This window comes from Odocoileus virginianus, chromosome 5 (genome assembly GCF_023699985.2).
Source record: "Odocoileus virginianus isolate 20LAN1187 ecotype Illinois chromosome 5, Ovbor_1.2, whole genome shotgun sequence".
NCBI classification, from domain to species: domain Eukaryota; kingdom Metazoa; phylum Chordata; class Mammalia; order Artiodactyla; family Cervidae; genus Odocoileus; species Odocoileus virginianus.
Window position 1 is genome coordinate 75051856 of NC_069678.1, and position 22970 is coordinate 75074825.

Sequence of the window (22970 nt, forward strand, 5' to 3'; positions counted from 1 at the left end):
TCTAACTAGGTAAGTGAATCTAAGGCAACTGCACCAAAGATATGCTACCCATCATGCCAGCCTGTAGCTGGTGGCAAAATATCTCAAGACATTTTAAGCCCAGAAAAATATATGAGAAATATGTTAACCAAGCAAATTAAAACCAAAACCTCCAAGGGTAAAATCTTCTCAGATTTGAAATCCAAGACCCTCACTTTTTATTAATTCTGTGCATCATTAGAAAAAATAAAAAGTAACAAATGTAAAGATTTGTTTTATTTCTACTGGGGTGAGGAGGAGGATAAATAAAACTGTTTTCCAATTTGCTCTCAACTGTATACACACATACCCACACACACACATACACACATACATACACCTAAAATATCCCAACAAAAAACAAAAAAACCATAAGACCCTCAAAATGCACCAACACTTCATATTTTGACCAAAAGAATAGATCCTGGGAGGAAGTGCAAAATGCAAAATTAAATGACCAAAAAATGCTGAATAAACAGCATTATTAATATACAAAATATTTATATTACTGAACTAGTAACAGTTGATGTTCTCCGTGTCTGTAAAACTTTGGAACCACATAGCTGATTTGTTAAATCTAGTCCATGCCAGCTTCCAAAAATCAGAAAAGATCTTAGTTAGCTTCATTCTTTGATGCCTCATCAAAATTTTCTACGAGATCTGAAAAAAAAAAAAAGTTAATGAGTTAAATATACAAAAAAAAGTAAATGCAAAATCTATCTTCTGGCTCAACAAATACTGCTACCAGAATTAGCCTGAAAAGACACAGGACAAGAGGCGGAAACGAATTGGGGGCATTTCACTAATAATGGTTCAATTTCTGCTTAAAATAGAAACCTTAAGGAAATGTTAGTCCTTTTTTGCCTAAGCAAACTACTAAGGTGAACAGCATTTTCATATGTCAATCATAATTCCTACAGAAATGCTATAACGTAAATTTATAATCACAGTGATTCCAATTTAATAAAGGCATATTCTAACTCAGTAAATGCAGCAGAGCTTTGTGTGATGATTTCTGATTCCACATTCTAAATGGGAGGGTTTTTTCATTAGACTGAATGCACATCATTACGAATCCATTTAAATTCACAAGCTCATAGGCTTCCCTTGTGGCTCAGATGGTAAATTCACAAGCTCACCATCAACAAAAAACTGAAATATCATCACAATGAATTAAATGAGATAAACAGGATGCTAAAAGTCTTAAAACTAAAGAAAGGTCACTTACCTGGAACATCATCCTCCTCCTCATCAATGTCTTCTGGTTTTGGGGTTTTGCTATCCAGCACTACAAAAAGTTTACTTTAAAATTAGTCACTGAGAACAAAGACCTTTATGGAACACTTACAATGTTTATCTTTTTTGCCTGTCTACATAGTTTATAGAAACAAATCTTACATAGCTGTTAAGGAGAAGCTAAATATTGTCTAATCTAAATGCCATATTTTCTATTTAATACAAAAATTAATAGAAGTTTTACTTCTTTAGATATACACTAGATATGGTTGGCAATCTCAATGTGTAGTGAAGGTACAACGTGCAAAATGGAATAATTTAGGTGAGTTTAAATAAAAACATTATAGTTAAATTTCTTCTCCAAATTCCATATTCTTCAAATAAAAAATTCAACATTCAAGATTTTTTTCTATCTCATTTGGCATAAAAGTATCAAGCTTTGTAGAATGAACACTGAAATAAAAGGCTCTGATCTGAATGACAAGACAAATTTGAAACCAGGACTATCTTGGACATTCAGAACTTACAGTTGCTGTATTTGTAGTATAATCAACAATATTAAATGAAAATACAGTTCTGTGACATCACTATCTTCTTGTTATTAGTCAGAAGTAAATACCAAATCAACTATTTATAAAATAGCCTGCAGATCCTGGTACTTTCCTTTTAGGTAATTACCTCCCAACTCTCTATATTACTACCAAATGTATCCGAAGAGTCTATAGACTGCACTGCATTAATCATTAAAGGAACAAACTCAAAAATTTATGAAGCATATAAGTAACATTATAAAAGTAAAATTTATGAACAGGCAAATCCTTTCAGCATGAAATAGATACCTTTAAATCATTAGGTTCTTTAAGTAAGATAAGAAGGGAAAAAGGCACTAAACTGAAATACTCACCTTGCCGAGGGAACTGTTCAGCTAACTTCCTAAGACTTGTTAAGCTGTCAGCACCAAGCTGACTTAATATTCCAGGAAGCATTTCTGTGATTGGTTTGGCTTCTGCATGGCCGGTAATTGCAAAGGTGTTGGCAGAAAGGGAAGCTTGGACTTTGGGATTGTTGAAATGAATAACTGTCCCATCATCTTTAATCATGTTCACCTGTATGATCACAGAAGAAAATGTATTTCACATATTTGGTACAACTCAAAAAGATCTGTTTAAAAAACAATTAAAAACAATTCTTGTTTTTTACCTGGTAGGTGGTTTTGCAATCCCGATGTAATAATTATCTAAGCAGTGAATTTGGGTGGAAAAACACCCTAGCAACAAAGTAAAATGGTGTTTATGGCACAAATTACTAAGATGGTAAAGAAATAATCGCTTTATTATAGAATCTAGATTCTATTATTTTGTTATTATTATTGGCTGTGCCACATGGCTTGCAAGATCTTAGTTCCATGACTAGGGAATGAATCTGGGTCCAAAACAGTGAAAATGCCATGTCCTAGCTGCTGGACTGCCAGGGAATTCCCTAGAATCTAGATTTTAAATTCAAAGATTTCTACTATGAGAAGGAAGATCATGCCCACATTTTTTAAAAAAGGGACTTATCAGCCAAGAATTGGCTTCTTAATGAAATTACCCGTTACTCAATTTACACTATCAAACTAAATCCATACAGATACTACTGTATCTGTACAACAGTTAGCATCTTACTTATGGAACAGGTGGTAAGGAGATAATAATGTATCGTAAAAATAACCACTGAAAACCCATAAAGAACACTCAGAAATTTAATCAATCAGGGTTTTACTCTTTTGAATACCTAGTAAATTTACAAAAGTTTCAACTTGTTTTCCTCATGTCATTCTTTGTAGGAGATTGTCAGTTCCTCTAATCCTTTTAAGTGAAGCTTCTCAACAACCTTCAATAACCCTTGTAAATGACAAGAAGTTCTCCCACTCAGTTGTCTAGACATCTGAACATTTATCGGTTACTAGGAAACCCTGAAAATCATCTCCATATTCTTTCAATAGCTTTCTTCAATATGAACCATTTCAGATTTAATCTCATCCATTGCCTGGGACTCACTGAAAAGGAAGGTTGAATGTGTGTGCACTATGTAAAATGTTACTTTTCTCTCTCACTCTTGCTGTGTTTTAGTAGAGTCCTATGTATTATATTTGCATATAAGCTAAATGTGTAAATAATGTGATTACACTATGCAGTTGACTTCACTGGTAAGTTACCTTGGTGGTAACATGCTTATTAAACAAAAAGATTAGGAGAGTTAATTCTTGGCTACTTTAGAAGCATTTCATGGTCCATCCAAAAACTGCCCTTGTCACAATCAAGCAGAGATGCTGCGTGTTCTCCATGTCAGTGGAAGTGGGCTTTTCTTCCTCAGAGGTGGTCACCACCACTGACACACAGCACCAGAAAGGAAGGGGAAGAAAGGGGCTTCTAAATTTCAGGCAAGACCTGGAACACAGAGAAAATAAAGGCAAGTCCCCTAGAAAACTGTAACTAAATCCCACAAATACTATACAGAGTAAGCATACAATCCAACTGAACAAAAATCATGAGTTAAAATTAATTTATGTTAACTTTAGAAAAAAATAAACTATGTACTTCTGAAGATAATTATTGGGTAGGTAGAAAAGTTCAATGGAAAAGTAGCTTAAAGTATGAGAGAGGAATGGCGTGAGAAGGCAGCAGTGGCATAGTAGATGTGAAATGGGATGCTTTTCTGGATCTGTTCCAGAATCACGCAATTTTAGTATGGGAAAAGAATAAAGATATGGTAGGACTATGTTTTTCCAAATCAAGACCCATCACTTAACTTAATAAATGACTTCTATAACAGTACCAGGGGTGAAAAGTGTCTCAACATTGGAATATGAGATATTTTTTATTTACAAACATTACAGTCATAAGAGATTTAAAATCACTATTGCTCAAGAAAAGTCAGGCCATATATTTGTTGAATTTAGAGGTCTCCTAGTTCAAATCTCTTGTTAAAGAAATAAATACTAATGATAAGAGTTCTTGGTTAAGCAATACTGTTGTTCAGTAAGCAATATACCCAAGGACAAATAACTGATTATGTGCAAACTCAGAACTTAAACCTAGGTTTCCCAACTTTATATTTAGTTTCTTTTCTATGATGTCATTCACATTCTTAAACACCTATTTGTCTATAAAAATTCAATTGTGTGGCACCATAAAAGCTTGTCAGAGAATTATTCATCTCAGAGTACAGGTTAAGTAACAGCAGATATATGAATAATATATGCCACATCTATTCCATGTCAGATTGTAAAATAGAAATTTATTAATGGTTGTTTTAAATGAGGTTGTGTAAAGATGTAACTTCATGAATAGAAAGGTCCAGAAACAGGTGGAGAATTTAATTTTAGAGTAGATAGAATGAAATACTAGAGGTTACAAAGGCCAGAATCTTTTATTTCAGTCTAACATTCCTTCCCCTCTACTGAGCAAATAACATGGTTATATAAGGCTCCGAGATACAGGCTATTAGAACTATCAAAGGATTTAATTATTGAGCAAGCAAGATGAACAAGACACTTCCCAACTCTTTTAGAGGCAAAAGGAAGGATAAGGAATTTGTTGAATTAACAAAGCAAACTGTATGCATTTCATATGAAGACCTTACTTTCTCCAGTGATTTTACTGCTGTTTGGTCTACATTAAATCATACAACCTATACATAGTATAAGGACAAGGAACAGACAAATAAAGACTGTTAAACTAGCTACCATACCAGATCTCAGGTCCCTTTTTCAATCAATCAAGTATCCCCTTTATGTCACAGTGCTTTTTCCACTTAACAGGTAGCTGGGGTAAAGAATGCTACTTGAATTATAGAGGAAGAGGCTTTTTTTTTTTTTTTTTTGACCCCAGTTCAGAACTCCAGATGCCCTTGCTCTTATTTTTCACTCTAATAATACTGACATGCTTTGAAGTTACCAGAAACTACTACGTCCTCCCATGTATAGTGTATTTACATATGCTGTTTTCACTGTTTAGAAGAACATTTTCCTGCTTCTCCACATTGCAAGTTTCCATTTATCCAAGACACGGGTCAGGTGCTTCTTTCTATGTGAAAACTTAAGGTGGTTTATGTACCTTCTGACTTCATGAAAACTGATACTATACAAAATTATCTTGTAGTATAATTGTGTTTGTAATCTTTGACCTTACTAGAAGAGGAATTCCTTGAGATTAGAGGTCACAGTCTTATGAGACACAGCATTCCCTCAAGTATCAGCACATAACAGTCACTCAAATTTGCTGAATGAATCAACACCCCTTATACAGCTTATTCTGAAATCATGGATGCTATCAGACCTCAATACCTCAAATGCTAGATGAGGGGTCATGTTAAGGTTTAGGAATAGCAACAGTAGTTCCTCCAATGGAGATTCCCAGAACCTCCGGGGCTATTTTTAGGTCTGTCTTTTCCTACTGTTCTACCCTTTCTGAGTGAGCCCAAATGCTCTACAGAATCCAGGCAACTGCTGGGTGGCCCAATTACACTATCAAAACCTTAGCAACCCCTGCCACTGCTAGCCTTTGAATAGGGTACATACATTAACCACAGCAGCCTTCTAGCTAGTGAAGCTGATGCTTTACTACACAGTAGGTAAGTTTTTGTGGCTATAAAGAAGCTTACAAAGTTATAATTGACCCCACAGCTCTTGCTGGTAACTGCCCTCTCAGTTCAGAGAGGAAATTTAAATTCTGCTATGTGATTTTTTGTGTGTGTGTCTCCAAGTCTCCATTAGGCCAGTTAGCTGCAGTTCATAATTGACAGCTGTCTTAATATCAAGTTTTATTGCTACTCCTTCTTACATGTAGTGGTACTTAAATGTTTATCAGAAAATTAATCTTCTATTATCTTCCTGTTATATTTCAATGGAGGTGAAATAATAAACATTTTAAGAATAAGGCACATAAGTGTCTGGATTTTATAAGGCTAAAGGATGTCAGATTTTGAAGATTATGGCCTCTGCATTCCCATAAGTTAGCATCTTTCACATTGAATCCTTTAAAGCTCCTGCTTATTTCTGGCTAGTATGAGGCATAACCTATTATTATTGATAAGAGTGAAAGTTAACAGATATCATTAGACTATATGATAACGCTGGGATCATTTTCCCTTATGCTCTAGTGGCAAGAATCTGATGAGATGGATTCTCTGTAGCTATGTTGTAGACAGTGTAAAATGGCATACCCTTTCTGAAAATCAATTTGGCAATATGGATGAAGAGTTCTAAAAATACTAATGATCTTTCAGTCAGTAACTACATTTCTAAGAATCTGTCTGGAGGAAATCAGAAATGAAGATAAATATTTATGTATATATGAGTCTAATATGGGATTCTTTACTATCAAAGCATTATAATGCATAATAAATGAGAAAAAATGTTAAAATATGCTATGTTCACATATTGGAATATATACAGACACTTAGACTGATGCTTAAGAGTTTTTTACTGACAAGAAACAATTTTTATACTATTCAAAAATGGAAGGGTTTTAAATTGTACATCTAGCTGTAGTCTCAGATATGTTAAGTATATATGCATATAAAGATGGGGAAGAAAGACACTAATAATAATAATAAAGAGACAACTAATAATAATTATTTCTGAGTAATGGAGTTATGATTGAATATTAATATTTTTTTATATTTTATGTATACCCCTAACTTTCTGTAAAAGTTATACTGGGGGGGAAGCTGTTTTAAAAACAAAAGATGTTTCTCAATAAACAAGTGGATAATATGTGATATTACGCACAGAATGGAATATTATGCAGCAATAAAAGGAATAAGTTCTGATACACATTAAACACGCATAAATCTTGAAAACAAGCTAACTGAAGTCAGACATGAAAGGACATCTATTTTATGATTCCACTTACATGAAATATCTGTAACAGGTAAGTACAAAGAAAAAGTAGGTTAGAAATTATCAGAGGCTGGGAGAAAGAGGAATGAGGAGTTATTACTTCTAATAGGTACAGAGTTTCTTCTTTTTTTAAAAAAAAATTTTATTTAGCTGTGCCGAGTCTCCGTTGCAGCATGTGGAATCTGTAGTTGCCGCATGTGGGACCTAGTTCCCTAACGAGGGATCGAACCCAGGCCCCCTGCATTGGGACTGCAGAGTCCCAGCCACTGGACCACCAGGCAAGTCCCCAGGTACAGAGTTTCTATTTGGAATTATGAAAAATTGTGGAAATAGACAATGGTGCTGGTTGTAAAACACTGTGAGTATAATTAATGTCACTGAATTGTATACTTACAAATGCTTAAAATAGAAATCTAATTCTGGAGTTCTCCAGTGGACTGATGAGTCCGAACTTTTAAAACCAACCTATATGATTCTGAAAAAAAAGTGGTCCTAAGACCAATTCTGAGAACTAATGAAGCAAATAGAGTAATGACAAAATTTTGTGGAAATAATAGTTTCAGTGAGGTGGGAAAGGAAAGGAGACACCAAAAGAAATAAGGATAAAACAAAGGAGGAGAAAGGACAAGAAGCAAAGCACAAAATTTTAAGGAGAGTGTTGGCAAATGCTACAGAGTATCAGTGAAATGATGATGAAGAGGAAGCAGGATAACAGGTGAAATCATCTGTAAAAGAAAAAAGGAAAAATAAAAAAGAAAAAAGGGTAGGACATTCCCTGGCAGTCCATATTAACAAACTGAGGAATAAAAAGCATAGGACATCTCAGCAGATGCTGAAAAAGCTCCTGATAAAATTCAACATCCATTTACATTGAAAATTCTCCAGAATGTAGGCATATAGGTGACTTACTGCAACATAATAAAGGCCACATATGATAAACCCACAGTTAACATCATACTCAATGGTGAAAAGCTGAAAGCATTTCCTTTAAAATCAGGAACAAGACAGGGATACTCACTCTCACCATTTTTATTCAACATAGGTTTGGAAGTCCCAGCCACAGCAATCAGAGAAGAAAAAGAGAAAAAAAAGGAATCCAAAATGGAACAAAAGTCATAAAACTGTCACTGTTTGCTGATGACATGACAGTAGTATTCAGAGAAAATCCTAAAGATGTCACTGAAAAATTACTAGAGCTCATCAATGAATTTGGTAAAGTTGCAGGATACAAAATTAATATACAGAAATCTGTTGCATTTCTATACACTAAACAAAATATCAGAAAGAGAAATTAAGGAAACAATCCCATTTACTATCACATCAAAAAGAATAAAATACCTAGGAATAAACCTCCCTAGGGAGGCAAAAGATCTATATTCTAAAAACTATTATGATGCTAATGAAAGAAATTGAAGATAACACAAACAGATGGGAAGATATCATATTCTTGGATTGGGAGGCCATAATTGTCAAAATGACCACATCACCCAAGGCAATCTATAGATTCGATACAATCCCTATCAAATTAACAATGGTATTTTTCATGTAACTGGAACAAAAAAATTTTTAATTTGTATGGAAATTAAAGATCCTGAATAGTCAAAACAATCTTGAGAAAGAAGAATGGAGCTGGAGGAATCAAGCTCCTTGACTTCAGACTACATTACAAAGCTACAGTAATCAAAACAGTTGATACTGGGTTTCCCTGGTGGTCCAGTGGTTAAGAATCTGCCTCATAATGCAAGGGACACTGGTTCGATCCCTGGTCCAGGAAGATCCCACATGACACAGGGCAACTAAACCCATGTACCACAACTATTGAGCCCATACTCTGGAGCCCATGAGCTGCAATGACTGAGCCCATGCACCACAACTACTGAAGTCTGTACACCTACAGCCCATGCTCCACAACAAAGAAGCCACCACAATAAGAAGCCAGTGCCCTGCAAACACAGAGTAGCCCCTGCTCACTGCAACTAGAGAAAGCCTACACATAGAATGAAAACCCAGTGTAGCCATTTTAAAAAAAAACTGCGTAATACCGGCAAGAAAACAGACACACAGATCAATGGAAGAGAATCGGAAATCCAGAAATAAACCCACGCACTTATGGTTAATTAACCTATGACAAAGAAGGCAAACATATACAATGGGAAAAAAGACACTGGGAAAACCAGACATCTACATGTAAAAGAACACCATATACAAAAATAAACTCAAAATGGATTAAAGATCTAAATGTAAGACTGGATACTATATAACTCTTAGAGGAAAACACAGGTAGAACACTCAACGTAATTTCAGCATTATTTGTTTGGATCTGTCTCCTAGAGTAATGGAAATAAAAACAAAAATAAACAAATGAGACCTAATTAAACTCAAAAACTTTTGCACAGCAAAGGAAACCATAAACAAAATGAAAATGCAACCTACTCAATGGGAGAAAATATTTGCAAATGCTATCAACAAGGGATCAGTTTCCAAAATAAACAGCTCAATATCAAAACCAAAACAAAAACCAAATAACCTAATCAACAAACGGACAGAAGACTTAAATAGACATTTCTTCAAAGAAGATATTATACAGATGGCCAGAAGGCACATGGAAAGATGTTCAATACTGCTAAATATTAGAGAAATGCAAGTTAAAACTACAATGAAGTATCACCCCATAAGCCATCATTAAAAAGCCTACAAATAATAAATGCTGAAGAGGCTGTAGACAAAAAGGGAACCCTCCTACATGGGAGTGTAAATTGATGCATCCCCTATGGAGAACAGTACAGAGGTTTCTCAAAAAACTAAAAATAAGAGTTACCATATGATCCAGTAATCCCATTCCTGGACATATATCTGGACAAAACTCGAATTTGAAAAGATACATGTATCCCAATGTTCAAAGGAACACAATTTACCAGAGTCAAGACATGGAAACAACCTGAACATCCACCAACAGATGAACAGATAAAGAAGGTGTGGAATATACACACAATGGAATATTACTCAGCCATAAAAAGGATGAAACAATGCCATCTGCAGCAATATAGATAGACCTAGAAATTATCAAATTAAGTGAAGTAATTCAGTCATTATATATATGACTGAATCACTCTGGTGTACATTTGAAACTAAGACAACATTGTAAATTACTATAATTCAATTTTTTAAATGGTTAAAAAATTCTAAATAGTTAAATTTTTTTTTTTAATTTTAAATGGCTAAAAGAGGATTTGCACATAGGGAATGGAAAAAAAGGTTAAAATGGCAGATTTTATGCTATGTTTATTTCCACATAAAAATGTGGAAAAACATAAAGCCAAAAAAGCAGGGTATTTGGGACTTCCCTTGTAGTCCCATTGTTAAGACTCCATGCTCCACTGAGGGGTATGGGTTCGATCCCTGCTTAGTGAACTAAGATCCCACCTGCTGGCCAGCACGGCCGGAAAAAAAAAAAAGCAAGATATCCAAAGAAACTAAGACTGCCATGTAATAATAAGGTCAATGGGACAGAGTGCTCCTCTTTAATTCTCCTGCATTCAGAGCTGTACACCCATTGGCACCTGACTCTCTAGGTTGAAGGAAGAAGGAACTACAGTAAGGGTCAACCAGTAACTTTAGGAACTTTAAGTCCTTTTTCTGTACAAGTGGTTCAAGAAAAGGAAAATATGAACAGTAAAACTTATGTGTACAATTACAAAATTTAAATTCCCAGTCCTAAGTTTTCTCCTGAGCTCCAGCTCTCTATGACTAACTTCTTGCTCAACAATTTCACCTAGAATAAACAGTATCTCTTACATTTAACAGGCCCCAAACAACCTGGGATGTCCATGGGAGTCAGCATGCTATAGACTATAAATGATAAATAAACACAGTTCCTGCTGTCAAGACTCTTGTAAGCAAGAGACTACAGCAAACAGACTACTTGGTTAATAAGTAAGTAATCATACCTTACAATATGAGGTTGTAATAATAAACATATTCTAGCAGAGCAATTTAAGTTAAGGGGAGTGGAAGGACAGAAAAAGTGTTGATTATTATGCCTAGAAAGAAGGGAAGGTTTCACAGAGACAGAGTATACCTGAATTAAGATAGAAGCTGTCCTCTGAAGATAACAGTAAAACTCCACTAAGCAACTAAACCATCTGAACCAGAGAAGCAGATTTTTGGTGACATTTCTTACCAAATACATCGGATAAAATCAATCGTCTCTGAGAAAAGAAAACAGATTCTACTTTTGATAGATTCATGTTATCATCAGGGTGACAACACCGTCTCTATAGTCCATCAGATTACCAAAGAAGCAGCACATCTAAGTATCTTCAACTGCCATAGAACGTAAGAATTTTTCAGGAACTGAGTTCTGGATTATACTCTCAGAGTTCACATAGGCATTCCTTCCTAAAACCTGGTTAGTTACTTGGCTTCTTTGTATGAAACAGTCTTTGGCACTCCCCTGCCCCTTTCTGACAGCTTTGGATTTCTGTCTTTGGTGACAGCTAAAAGAAATCTACATACAATTAAACTTATTACCTCAAATCAACAACTAATTAATACATAAAGGATCAGAGAAGTCCCTCTTAATTCAAACAGTCCTTTAGCTTTTACATATTTGAAGAGGACATAAATTAAGCATTAGGAGAGGAAAAAATAATTTCCAATACTGAAGGCCTAGAAAGTAAGGTTAGAATTTTACTAGGCAAAAGTGCAATGAGTTTTTGAAACCCACCACTGATCTCTCTGTGCCTAAGCCACCAAACTGATTACTTTCTACTGGTTTGATGTTTTGAAGGTCAAAGGATAGAAAACATAGTAATGTTATTTTTGTCTTAAAATGTTACCATTGCTATCTTCTCTTATCATTCCTATCTGCTCTTTTCAAAAGTTTTTATCTACTTTCCTTAAACTGCCAAAACCCCAGAAGATAGTATATTCCAGAGTTTAGCACTTTGAAAAAGTTCAAAACAGCCAAACTGTAATTAATGTGTTTATTCTAAGACATATATATTTTTTCCTATTTTAATGTTTCTGAAAACGGCATGTATTCATGTATACATTTAAGGTAGTAGTTTCTTTTTTCTGTTTTTAAAGTTTTTAAAGTGTGTGTCGTCATTTTGTGAAGAAAAAAATTGTTTAATTATAGTAACACAAACGTAATGTTTGAGGCAAACCAGATTATATACAGTATACTAGATATGCCTAAATAAAATTATTTTAGATCTGCAAAGTGTTATATAAAGTACAAATATCTTGGTTCTCAAAAAATCAATTTTAGAAAGAGGGAAAGAAGGAAAAAAGTAAAACTTCCCATTTTAGGCTCTAACATTCAGAAATTTTATAGCTGTTACTTCATGTCGTTCATTTTCTTTATGTGTATTTTCTCTGTATAACTAGTCTGTGAGGACTGGAAGACGTCACTTGTGTACCCATATGGAGGTAGGGGTGCAACAAGAGTGTGTACAAGTCTATTGTTGCTATTGTTTCCAGTCGTCCAGTTGTGTCTGACTCTTTGTGACCCCATGGACTGCAGCACACCAGGCTTCCCTGAACCTCACTATCTCCCTAAGTTTGCCCAAGTTCATGTCCATTGCATCGGTATATGCCTATTATGTACCATTAATTTTCTGTGCAACATTTTGGAGCTATGACTCCCCAAACAGAATTGCACTGGCAACACCAACAAAAATGAATTAACAATAGAGTTTAATATATGCTGTAATAAAATTAAATACAGGGCATTATGGAGGTACATAAGAAAGGCATCTAACCTCTCTTTGCATAAATGTGTATGTGTGCTACCAGGAAGACTTCTGGGACAAAATAACACCTACATTAATACCTGAAAAGGAGAAAAAGCAATGTCCTTAGAAATACTTTTGGGAATTTCATTTATCTATGATGGTATAAGTAATGAATTCTGCATGGCAGGTACTCAATAATACAGGATAAGGCAGGTACTGTCCCTTTCTTTGGTGGGGGCAGGAAGGAGGAGCAGGAGGAGAGGGAAAGGTCAAGAGTGGGCCTAAGTGTAACTAAGAAGACCAAAGCAAGATAAATCAATGAATAAAATGAACTCTCATTTTGACATACTTAGCTCAAATCTGGAATTCAACACTTACCAGCTATGTTATCTTGAGCAGGTACCTGACTCTCTTAAGTCTCAACTTTCTTATCTGTAACTAACAATAACTAATCCAAAGAGATACCCTGGAGCTGAAATGCATAATACATATTTTGTTTATCTGGCTAAGCTGACTAATTAGTTTCCCTACTAGATGTTAGGCTCTAAAGGACAGAGACTATGAATAATATCTTATGCACCACTGCCTAGCAAAATGCTTGGCATACAGCAGATGTTCACTACCATTAAATATTCAGTATGATAATTTGAACTACAAAACTACTATGACCTCAGCACAGCATTATAATTAGGTTTGATTATATTCAGAAGAGATCAAAGACTGCTAACTGACTGGTTTGTTATTTCACTATAAAACACTAAAAGTTTTATTAATTATAAGAGCCAGAGAGTTTTCCAAATCTGAACAAAATCAAACATTTAGAAAAGCATGCCCTTGGAGATAAAATCTATACTTCAAGGAGGTAAATAAAATCTTTTCCTCTCTCTAAAGAAGTGTTTTCAACAAAGGATGATTTGCCCCCCCAAAGGACCGGCAGCAAAGTCTGGAGACATTTTTGGTTGTCGTAACTGAAGATCTAGTGGGGAGACTCCAAGAATACTGCCAAACATCCTAGAATGCATAGGACAGTTTTCACAATAAAGAATTATTTGGAAAAAAAAAAAAAAGAATTATTTGGTTCAAAGTGTCAATAGTGTTGAGATTGAGTGGGGAGGGGTAGGAGTTGGGAGAGTAGAAAGATAGGCAAAGATACAAGATTGCCTAAACACTTATTAGTAGGTTAGGTTTAATATTATCAGAGTTCATGTCCATTATTGCAATTAATTTTTTTTTTTTTAGTGAAGCTGTAATTTTTAAAGAGAAGCTTAGATTTGCTTTTTCTCAATTATGTCCCAGATAGAGAATGCTCTCTCTGGAAATTATTTTAGGTCAATGAAAATATATGAAAGCTTTAATAGCTCAGGGTAAAAGAAAGCATTTTAAATGCTTAATTTCAAGACTTGCAAATGAAGTTTTAATACTTATCAGAGTAAGAATGCATAGCCATATCAAACTATAAGGAAAAAAGATACATGTGACTTACCTTCCCTACTATTTTATCAGTACATTAATTTTGAAAGTATAAAGCAGATAAACAATATATTTATTTGTTCATATATCCGTGATGGAAAGAGTATGTGGCACTTTGCCATTTCACTGCCTTTTCTTTGTTACTCTTCTATTTCTTTAATAGTGATCCTCACCTCTACATTGTTTCTGATCTACGTTTTACAGCACATGTGCATTAATAATCTACTAAAACTTGTGAGGCAGTACTACACCTGGTAATGATGTAATGAAATCTGATAGTAGTTAAAATTTAAACACTATTATCAAAAATGGAATCATCAGGTAGAAGTAGATCTAGACAGTAACAGATCACAAATAGTTGGTGTTATGATGATTTTTCTTGCATATCAATCTTTGGCTTCCGATCTGAGAAAAGTAGTATCATCAAAATAAAATAATTTAAAAATTAATAGCTTTTGAAATGGTCTAATAAGAAATGCAATTCATGTAAAGCTACTGCGGGAGCTTTCTGAGTAATAATTTGAGAGTCTGTGAAGAGCAGAAAGGTACTCTTATGGGAAAAAAGTCCAACTTATTGGAATAAATCTTTGGGTTTCCTTATTTCTGTATTGTAAAGAAAAAAATCTTATTTTACATTAAAATTAAAGAGTAGGTCCATAATTTTGTCATATGTGCAAATATTGGGTTGGCAAAAAGTCCGTACAGGTTTTCCAGTAAGACAGTATGGAAAAAACCTGAACAAACTTTTTGGCCAACCCAGTACTTTGAGTCTGAAAAGTATAATGAATTCCTTAACCATCTAATAAAATCATTTTTTGACAATCCAATTTTATACAGTAGGCAAATTCAACAGCTCCAGTCCTTCAAAACGTGAGTATATGATTCATCTAAGCTGATATGTTACATTTGAAAGTCTGGATAATTATTTGTGAATGTTCTGTTTATCCACATAACAATTTTCAAAGTGATCATACCTCTTCAATACCAGCTATATTATTCACAGCCAGTTTTTTTAGAGAACTCTGAAGTTTTTTGTCATCAGCTGTAGCTGTTCTATGTACCACCTTCTTCTTTCTGCGAGCTGTACCCTGAAAGATAACCAAACAAAAGTATTAGCATACCATGCATTTGATGATTGTAATCACTTGTCTTCCTCTCCATAATATTCTTCCTAAACCTCACATAAAAAATTACAGACTTAATAGTAATGGTTAAAAAGACTTCTCATAGTCACAGAGTTGTGACTGTCAGCCTAACTCAGATTTTTGAAGGTTAGTTTCCAGCCAATTTTTCTCATTCTTTCCAATATCTAGCCTCTGTCATTTTAACACACTGTTTCAAGTGTTTTCTAACAAAAAATTTTTAACTTCAAAATAACCTGAAGTACGCTTTACTTCAACTTTCCAACAATATAAGGAAAGGTTTTTATACTATCTACCACCCTCTAAAAATATTCTGAAACTTTGGAGATTATGACCTAACAGGTAAATGCCTATTATGTGAGTGTTCTAGAGTCCTAGAACCTAGGAATGAAAAAGATCAAGTTCTTACTTCAAGGAGCATACATTACAATGGGAAGGAAAAATCAGTATATAAACAGATTAGATTATTTCAAACAGGATAAATGTATTAAGATTAGATTATTTCAAACAGGATAAATGTATTAAGAAAAAAAAAATAACATAGCAACAAGAATACTGGGTCGGGGCAAAGCACTACTTTATTAGAATGCTCAGGGAAGGTCCCTCTGAAGAGGTGGTGTATGAGCTGAGACTTATGAAAAGATTTAGGGGAAGAGTGATCCAAGAAAAATGAAACAAGAGTGAACCTGTCATTTCTAGACAGAGCAGACCAGTATGACTAGAATAAATAATGGGAAAGGTAGAGGAAAATGAAATCAGAAAGACTGATAAGGGCCAGATCACGTAGCCTAATGTGCCACTTGAGCAGGAACTGGGCTTTATATCAACTGCAATAGGAAGCTACTGGAAGGTTTTAAGCATGAGAATGGTTTGTTCTGATTTGTGATTCTAAAAGATGACTGAGGTTGCTGTGGAAAATGAACTATAATGAGATCAGTCAGGAAGCTACTGTAGAAGTCCTGACGAGAGATGAGGGTTGTGGCAGTGGAGATAGAGCTAAGATAGTCAGAAGAACCAAAAGGACTTGCTGATGGACTAAATATGGGATATGAGGGAAAAATGGAATCTAGAATGATGTTTAGAATTTTGACCTGAGCAAATGGGTTGAAAATTATACTATTTACTGAGATAGGAAAACTTCACTTCTAAATGGATATTTTGAAACTCTAAATAATTTTTTCCATTGAAAAACTATTTAAGACAATGAATTAAACTCCTGAGCCAACACTACTCAAGAAATCAGCCTTATAAAGGGTAAGCAGGCTTAGTCTCAGAAACCCCGGTGGGAGTGGAAGAGAGCCCCATGAGTAGCAACAGAGCTTGTAACGAAATCAAGCTAAAGGATGGACTAAGAGAGACCATTAAGATAGATGGCCATTAACCTGTGAAGTGTTCCGGATTCAACTGCTTGCTGGTTACAACTTAAATGATCCTTATGTACCTTAAAATCAACTTGTCTATAAGCTTATCAGCCCACCAAAATATTCTTCCTATACTTCCTAATTTTCATAGCTCTAAGACCAGAAATTTGGAGGCCATCCTAGACTCCTCTCTCCTCTCTGTTCCCCACATTCTATCCATCATTAAGTTGTGTCATATACAACCCCTAAATTTGTGTCCCACATACTACAAGCTGTAGCTTCTCCTCTATGCCAAACTTGTTTTATTTCATTTTCCACAATGCCAGTATCTACCTTTTAAAATCACTGTTACTGTTTTTTCTTAAAATTCTTCAGTAGTTGACCTTGCCTATGGGATAAAATCCTAATCTCCTTAGTGTGACACACAAAACTATGATCTGACTCTAAATTACCTGTTTCATTTGCTGCCATTCTTTATCCATTATAAACTCTAGTTGTAACAAATTAAAGCAAGCCATTCCACTAAGCATCATGCCATCCACTAAGCATCTTAGCATCCTATATGCATTTGCATGTGTGAGAATAACAATCTCCTCCTTCACCCTATCTACTTGTTCTCATACCTGTTGTTTATTCTTCAAATCTCTGCTCAGTGATGACTTCCTTGGATCAGGTGCACCTTAAACTTCATTTTAATATTTACTATTCTGTAGTGTAATTGTGCGGAGAAGGCAATGGCACCCCACTCCAGTACTCTTGCCTGGAAAATCCCATGGACGGAGGAGTCTGGTAGGCTGCAGTCCATGGGGTCGCTAAGAGTCGGACACGACTGAGCGACTTCACTTCATTTTTCACTTTCATGCATTGGAGGAGGAAATGGCAACCCACTCCAGTGTTCTTGCCTGGAGAATCCCAGGGACGGGGGAGCCTGGTGGGCTGCCGTCTATGGGCTCGCACAGAGTCGGACACGACTGAAGTGACTTAGCAGCAGCAGCAGTATAATTGTGAGTGCATCTCCCTTTCAAGCTGAACTGTGTCAAGAGCAGGAAACCTTGACTTACTTATCTACTGTGTGCTTGGCCCATAGCAGTTGCTCAATAAACCAGCTGACTGACTGTGCCAACCTTCTGGCTTAAAATATACAATAGTGATGTGCTGTATCAAGCTCTTCTAGGTATGTGTTTCTTGAATAGTCCTAATTTTTGCACTGATACATTACATTACTTCCTGCTACAATGTGACTAGTACTTTAGCTACATGAATTTGTTGCTATGACTCTGGAGTCAGATAACTGTATTACTAGGAAAGAAGGAGAAAGTATTAATACTAGTTGTTTCTTCCCTTCCCCCTCTCCTGTTCCTATCCTCAGGAGCTATAGTTATTATCAAAGTAAATGACAGAGTGGGGCTGCTACACACTGTCCCACCTATCCCCTCCCTAGGTCTGAGGTAAATACTATTCTTGCTTTTCCTTTTACAAAGATTGTATTGAGCAGAGATAAAGGTAGAATATTCTCTTTGAGCCCAGGGTTGGAACTGAAGGGAATCAAAGATTTTCAGTGATCAGAACTAACTCTCCCTTAAGTTTCAAAGTACATGGAATAAGAATGCTCATGTTCACATTCACCAACATAGAAAAAAAGTAACAATTTGGGAGGAAAACCTAGCAATGAACAAAGGTACCATTAGCTTTTGCATCTCCCATTGTAAACCTAACTGAAGCAGTAGGGTATCAAGTCAAGATAAGGTAACCTCAATATCCAGGAGTATCTGAGGGTGGGTCTAACATAATAACAGCTGTCTTTTAGTAAGTGTCTAGTCTGTGTCAGACACTGTTTGAGGTGTTTTATAAATATTACTCTAATATTTAGAAGCATCTTATGTAGGATCATTTTTATTTTACAGATGCAAAAATGGAAACTTAGCAAGATTAAATAACTTGTTCATATCATTTAACCACCAGAATGTTAAAAAGTGTCAAAGGTGGCTATTTCAATTGTACCCATCAGAGAGATATCTTCTAATTACCTATTTTAGATCTAGACAAGTTATTTTCAAATTGGAATGTGGTTTAATCTTAATTAATTTTAAAAATTTTAGATTTTCAATGACCACAAATCCAAAATAATAATACTATCTGGTAATAACACATTCTCCTATCAATTTTTCTTATGCCACACTCACCTTGCCCCCTATCCGGACCTGAGCCTGAAGTTTGGCTAACTTTTCTTGATTCATGCTGTTGGTAAATCTAGGGGGGGAAAAATAAATTTGTTAAAGTCACTGTTTTATTTACCAAAACAAAATAACTGTTTATACAACAGTACCTTCTGGTTCACTGAACCTGTAATATGCACCACCACCATGATAATATTATCTATATTTTAAAAAATATTAATAATTTTTTTCTAGCTTCATAAGTCAGATAGCAAAAGAACCAAAATTAAGAAATACCAAGAGGGAGCTGTATATACAAACAGAAAATAGAATTGAGATTCAAAGTTACTTATTTGAAGATCCCTCCTTAAAAGTGTAATTCGGTACTTTGGTACTCAATAAAACCTAACCAATTCTAAAATCTCTGTAGGTACACCAGTTTCTTCCCCAAAGATTTTTACAGAAGAGAGCCGTTAGCAAATCAGCACAACTTTTTTTCCCCTCTCAAATCATATTCTGTATTATTTTTTTAAATCATAGAAGACAAAAGAAAGAAAAATCTGGACAAAGAAAAAAATTCAATAGGCTATCTAGCTATCAAGATATGAGGCAGTCATGGCATCCTATATTCAAGGTTAGGTGGTATGTTAATAATAGGAAAAGAGAACCAGATTTTCAGACATTCGGTGCTTCTGCAGCACTTTCCACAGAGTTCGTTCAACACCTTGCACTAACATAGTATGTCGTTAACTGTCAAGACAGTCTTGCACATAAGGTAAAATGCCTCCTTGCACAATTTGACAAAAACCTATCTCTGCTACATTAAAAAGAAATTTTGCAGGGAAGAGGGGAATCTTAAAAATAAACTTTTAAAGGCTAATCTTGATTTTGAAAACTCTAAGTTCATTATAAAGTCAAGAATCCTAGTCTGGTCAGCCCTTTCCTACTAAGGAAAAAAAAGTTCAGTTTATAATGGGTCATAACATTCCACACTATATAAACAAATAAAAGCCAATGTTAAAAATCTTATTTTACTTGTTCTTAGATCAACAGATCACTACTGAGATAGAGCAGAGGGAATAAAGGGTAAGGCTGTTGTTAAAACTTTTTGGTTGATTCTCTAAACTCTTTAAAAACATCTTCCAGATGAAAAAGATATTGTTTTCTTCATTTTAGAAATGAAAGAATCAAAGATTATGTAAGTACTAATCATTCTGTATTCTGACACTGTACTTAAGATACAAACCTGTGTATCTTTCTGCTTTAAGGGTGAAGTCCCATTCCTAAATAAGATTTAGAATTTACAATTCTTCAATCTTTACTCAGCACTGTATCACAATGCTCAAGCAGCTAAAAAAATTCTTTTATAGGAGTGTGAATAGAGTACAAAATCAAAAAGCTTGTGTGTGGCTATCTCAACTTAAATCTGACACTGACACTTAAATCTGACACTGACTTAAATTTGCTGATGTAAATCCCAATCTCTACAGTCAGTTTCTATAGAAAAGGACCAAAATTCACTGTTCTCAAAGTAATGCGGCCATGAAGGTGTAGCGAACTAACAAAGAGCCTAAGGAATTTTTTATCAAAAAAGGGGATGAGTGAAAATATTAGAACCAGATACAAGATAAACTTTTTGGGACTATTCTGCATTCTGAAGTATCAATCCCCAAGAGAAGAGATGGAAGAGATGGAAGTCAAAATAGAGCCCTGATTTGTCTGAAACAAAGCCAGAACAAAATTAACTCTTTAAATCAATGTGCAAACAAGAACAGAGTCCATTCTAGGTAATAAGTATAATCAAAAACTTGTTCTCAAGGAGTACCTCAGAGAAAAAGCACTTTAGGGAGGCTGGAAGTTCAAAGTTGGGAGAGGAAGAAGAAAAGTGGTTCTTTGTCTACTACCAGGTTGGGGTGCATGGAATTCAAGTAAGAAAATGGACTGGATTCAGTTTATGAGAGAAGAGATGTCAAGCTGAGAATCTGGAATAGACCTCAAAGATCATCTGCTTTAACTCCCTGTTCCTCAGTCAACCTTTCTTTTTATTGTACCTGTTATTTCTGTCCTGTATAGGATGCCATCTGAAATACCTGAAAGCAGGAGCAGGGTTTAAATCAGAAATACACAAAACAGCTCACATTCCTTCCAATTTAACAGATTTGGAAATAAAAGTCCTCCTAGGCCCAGAAGGGAGAAATAGCTTCTTAAGGCCATGATTCGTGAGTTCTTCCTTGGGGATCCTAAGATCTTTTAGTCTTTTCCTCAAGGATGCAAGAAACGGTGCAAATAATGAGGTTATAACCAATATTTACTGAGTGCCTAAGTTTTAAGCATTATAGTAGGCACTTACACACACCTCATTTTTACACGAGATAAAATAAATTTAATCTTTAACCCTTACTTTTTATTATGTGGCCTCTAAGAGAGGCACAGGCTTTGGAATCAGAAGGATCAAGGGTCTACTACTTAGAGCTTTCAGAAACATATTTTACTTCTCTGAACTTGTATTCCTTCCGTATTAAAAAAGTGTAACACCACATACTTCACAGTATTTTTTGTTTTCAGAGTTAAAGATTAAGTTATCAAGCACAGGGTATGGCTCACAGCAGATATTCAAACATTGGTAACTATTGTTACCACTCAAGGGACAGAGCTGGTACAGTGAAAGACCGTGGGAACGGAAGTTGAAACCACTATTCACTAGATTTGTAACACTGCCAGTCGGTCAATCATCAACTTCTTGACAGCCTACTATGCACCAGGCAGTGTGATAAGGCTAGAATGATGGGCAAGGCAATGTTTCAGAGAGGGTGGCAGGCTTGTAAACAAATCCTGCCATTAGAAGGTGAAGAGCAATGCAATGGAATACGGTCTCCAGAGCCTGGGGGCGGGGCTTGCTAGCCTCAGTTTCCTTAGCTGTCGAGGGGGAGGATCAAATGAGATGACAGCAGATAGGTGGTATAAAGCTCACAGCGTTATTGTTGTGAATAATGAGGAGTAACAGAACAGAGGCGGTGGACCACCTGCCTCCTGGGACTTGATCTGGGCGGCAACAGCGCTGGCCCGCTCGCCCCCACGGAAAGCGGTGGTGCTGGGGACCTTCCCTCAGGTGCAGACCCCCAGCTGCGCCGCCGGTAACCGACAGGCCAAGCCAGCCGCTTCCGCCCCCACTCAGCGCGCCACGGCGGAAGTGGCAGCCCAAGCGGTTGGCGGGTGTCGGAAGAAGAGGGCGGGGGGAGACCGTGTGCAGCGGCCTATGGCCGTGGAGTGGCGGGACCGCCGGGGGTCTCACCTGAAGCAAGGAGGGTCCTCCAACACCAGCACGCGGCAAGAGCAAGATGGCTGCCTCAGTCGAGACAGAGAAAGACGAAGGCGGCCGCGGCGGCGGGAGTGGGACCCACGTGACACATCCTGCCCCGCCTCTCTCTCACCAGAGCACCCTATCCTGGGAGCGCATGTACGAACGACAAAGGCCAAGCCGCTCTGCGCCTCCCAATAGAAACGAGGCAGGTGCAGGTGGCCGCGCTGCATTCTGGAGCTTGCAGTCCCCCTGGAGTTCCATTGTGTCCGTGCCTGCAATTTGTAGGGAACCTGATAAAGGGGAGGTGTGTATTTTTGTTTCGGTTTGTCCTTTTGCCGGTTGTCTTTTCACTAGGCATTAAGTACGCACACGCACTGCCAAACTTAACTAGGGCGAACTCTCTAGTGTGGGGACTCAATTAGCCTCCATTCCGGAGGAGAGACGGGACCTTGCTATGCATCAGAGAGGAAAACAGAAATAACCCAATTTAAAAACAACAAAAACAAGTAGATGTAAGAAGCTTTGCACTTCTAAGTACCTGCAGTGAGTTATGACCTGGCGCCCTGAAGAGCTAGGTCAGTTTTGCAATGAGAGATTCCAAGTTTGGTTTTCTCGGAGCTTGCGTCAGTTGGTTGCATCATCCCTGAGAGGAAGAATTTAGGTT

At 36.2% G+C, this 22970-nt stretch overlaps 1 protein-coding gene across 5 annotated transcripts; it reads right to left on the minus strand.

Moving 5' to 3' along the window:
- Positions 1–237: 237 nt before the first annotated feature.
- Positions 238–22406, minus strand: BTF3L4 (basic transcription factor 3 like 4). Of its 5 annotated transcripts, none has more exons than XM_020869423.2 (6): positions 22298–22406; positions 19033–19099; positions 15321–15434; positions 2159–2360; positions 1247–1306; positions 238–678 (listed from the first exon to the last, which is right to left on the minus strand). In XM_020869423.2, the coding sequence occupies exons 2-6, from the start codon at positions 19084–19086 to the stop codon at positions 632–634; spliced, it is 477 nt and encodes a 158-aa protein (XP_020725082.1). In that variant the 5' UTR covers positions 19087–19099; positions 22298–22406; the 3' UTR covers positions 238–631. The 5 variants fall into 5 exon arrangements, with proteins under 5 accessions (XP_020725082.1, XP_070324258.1, XP_020725098.1 ...); XM_070468157.1 differs by lacking the exon at positions 22298–22406 and adding an exon at positions 20252–20284; XM_020869439.2 differs by lacking the exons at positions 15321–15434; positions 19033–19099; positions 22298–22406 and adding an exon at positions 11319–11452.
- Positions 22407–22970: the final 564 nt, after the last annotated feature.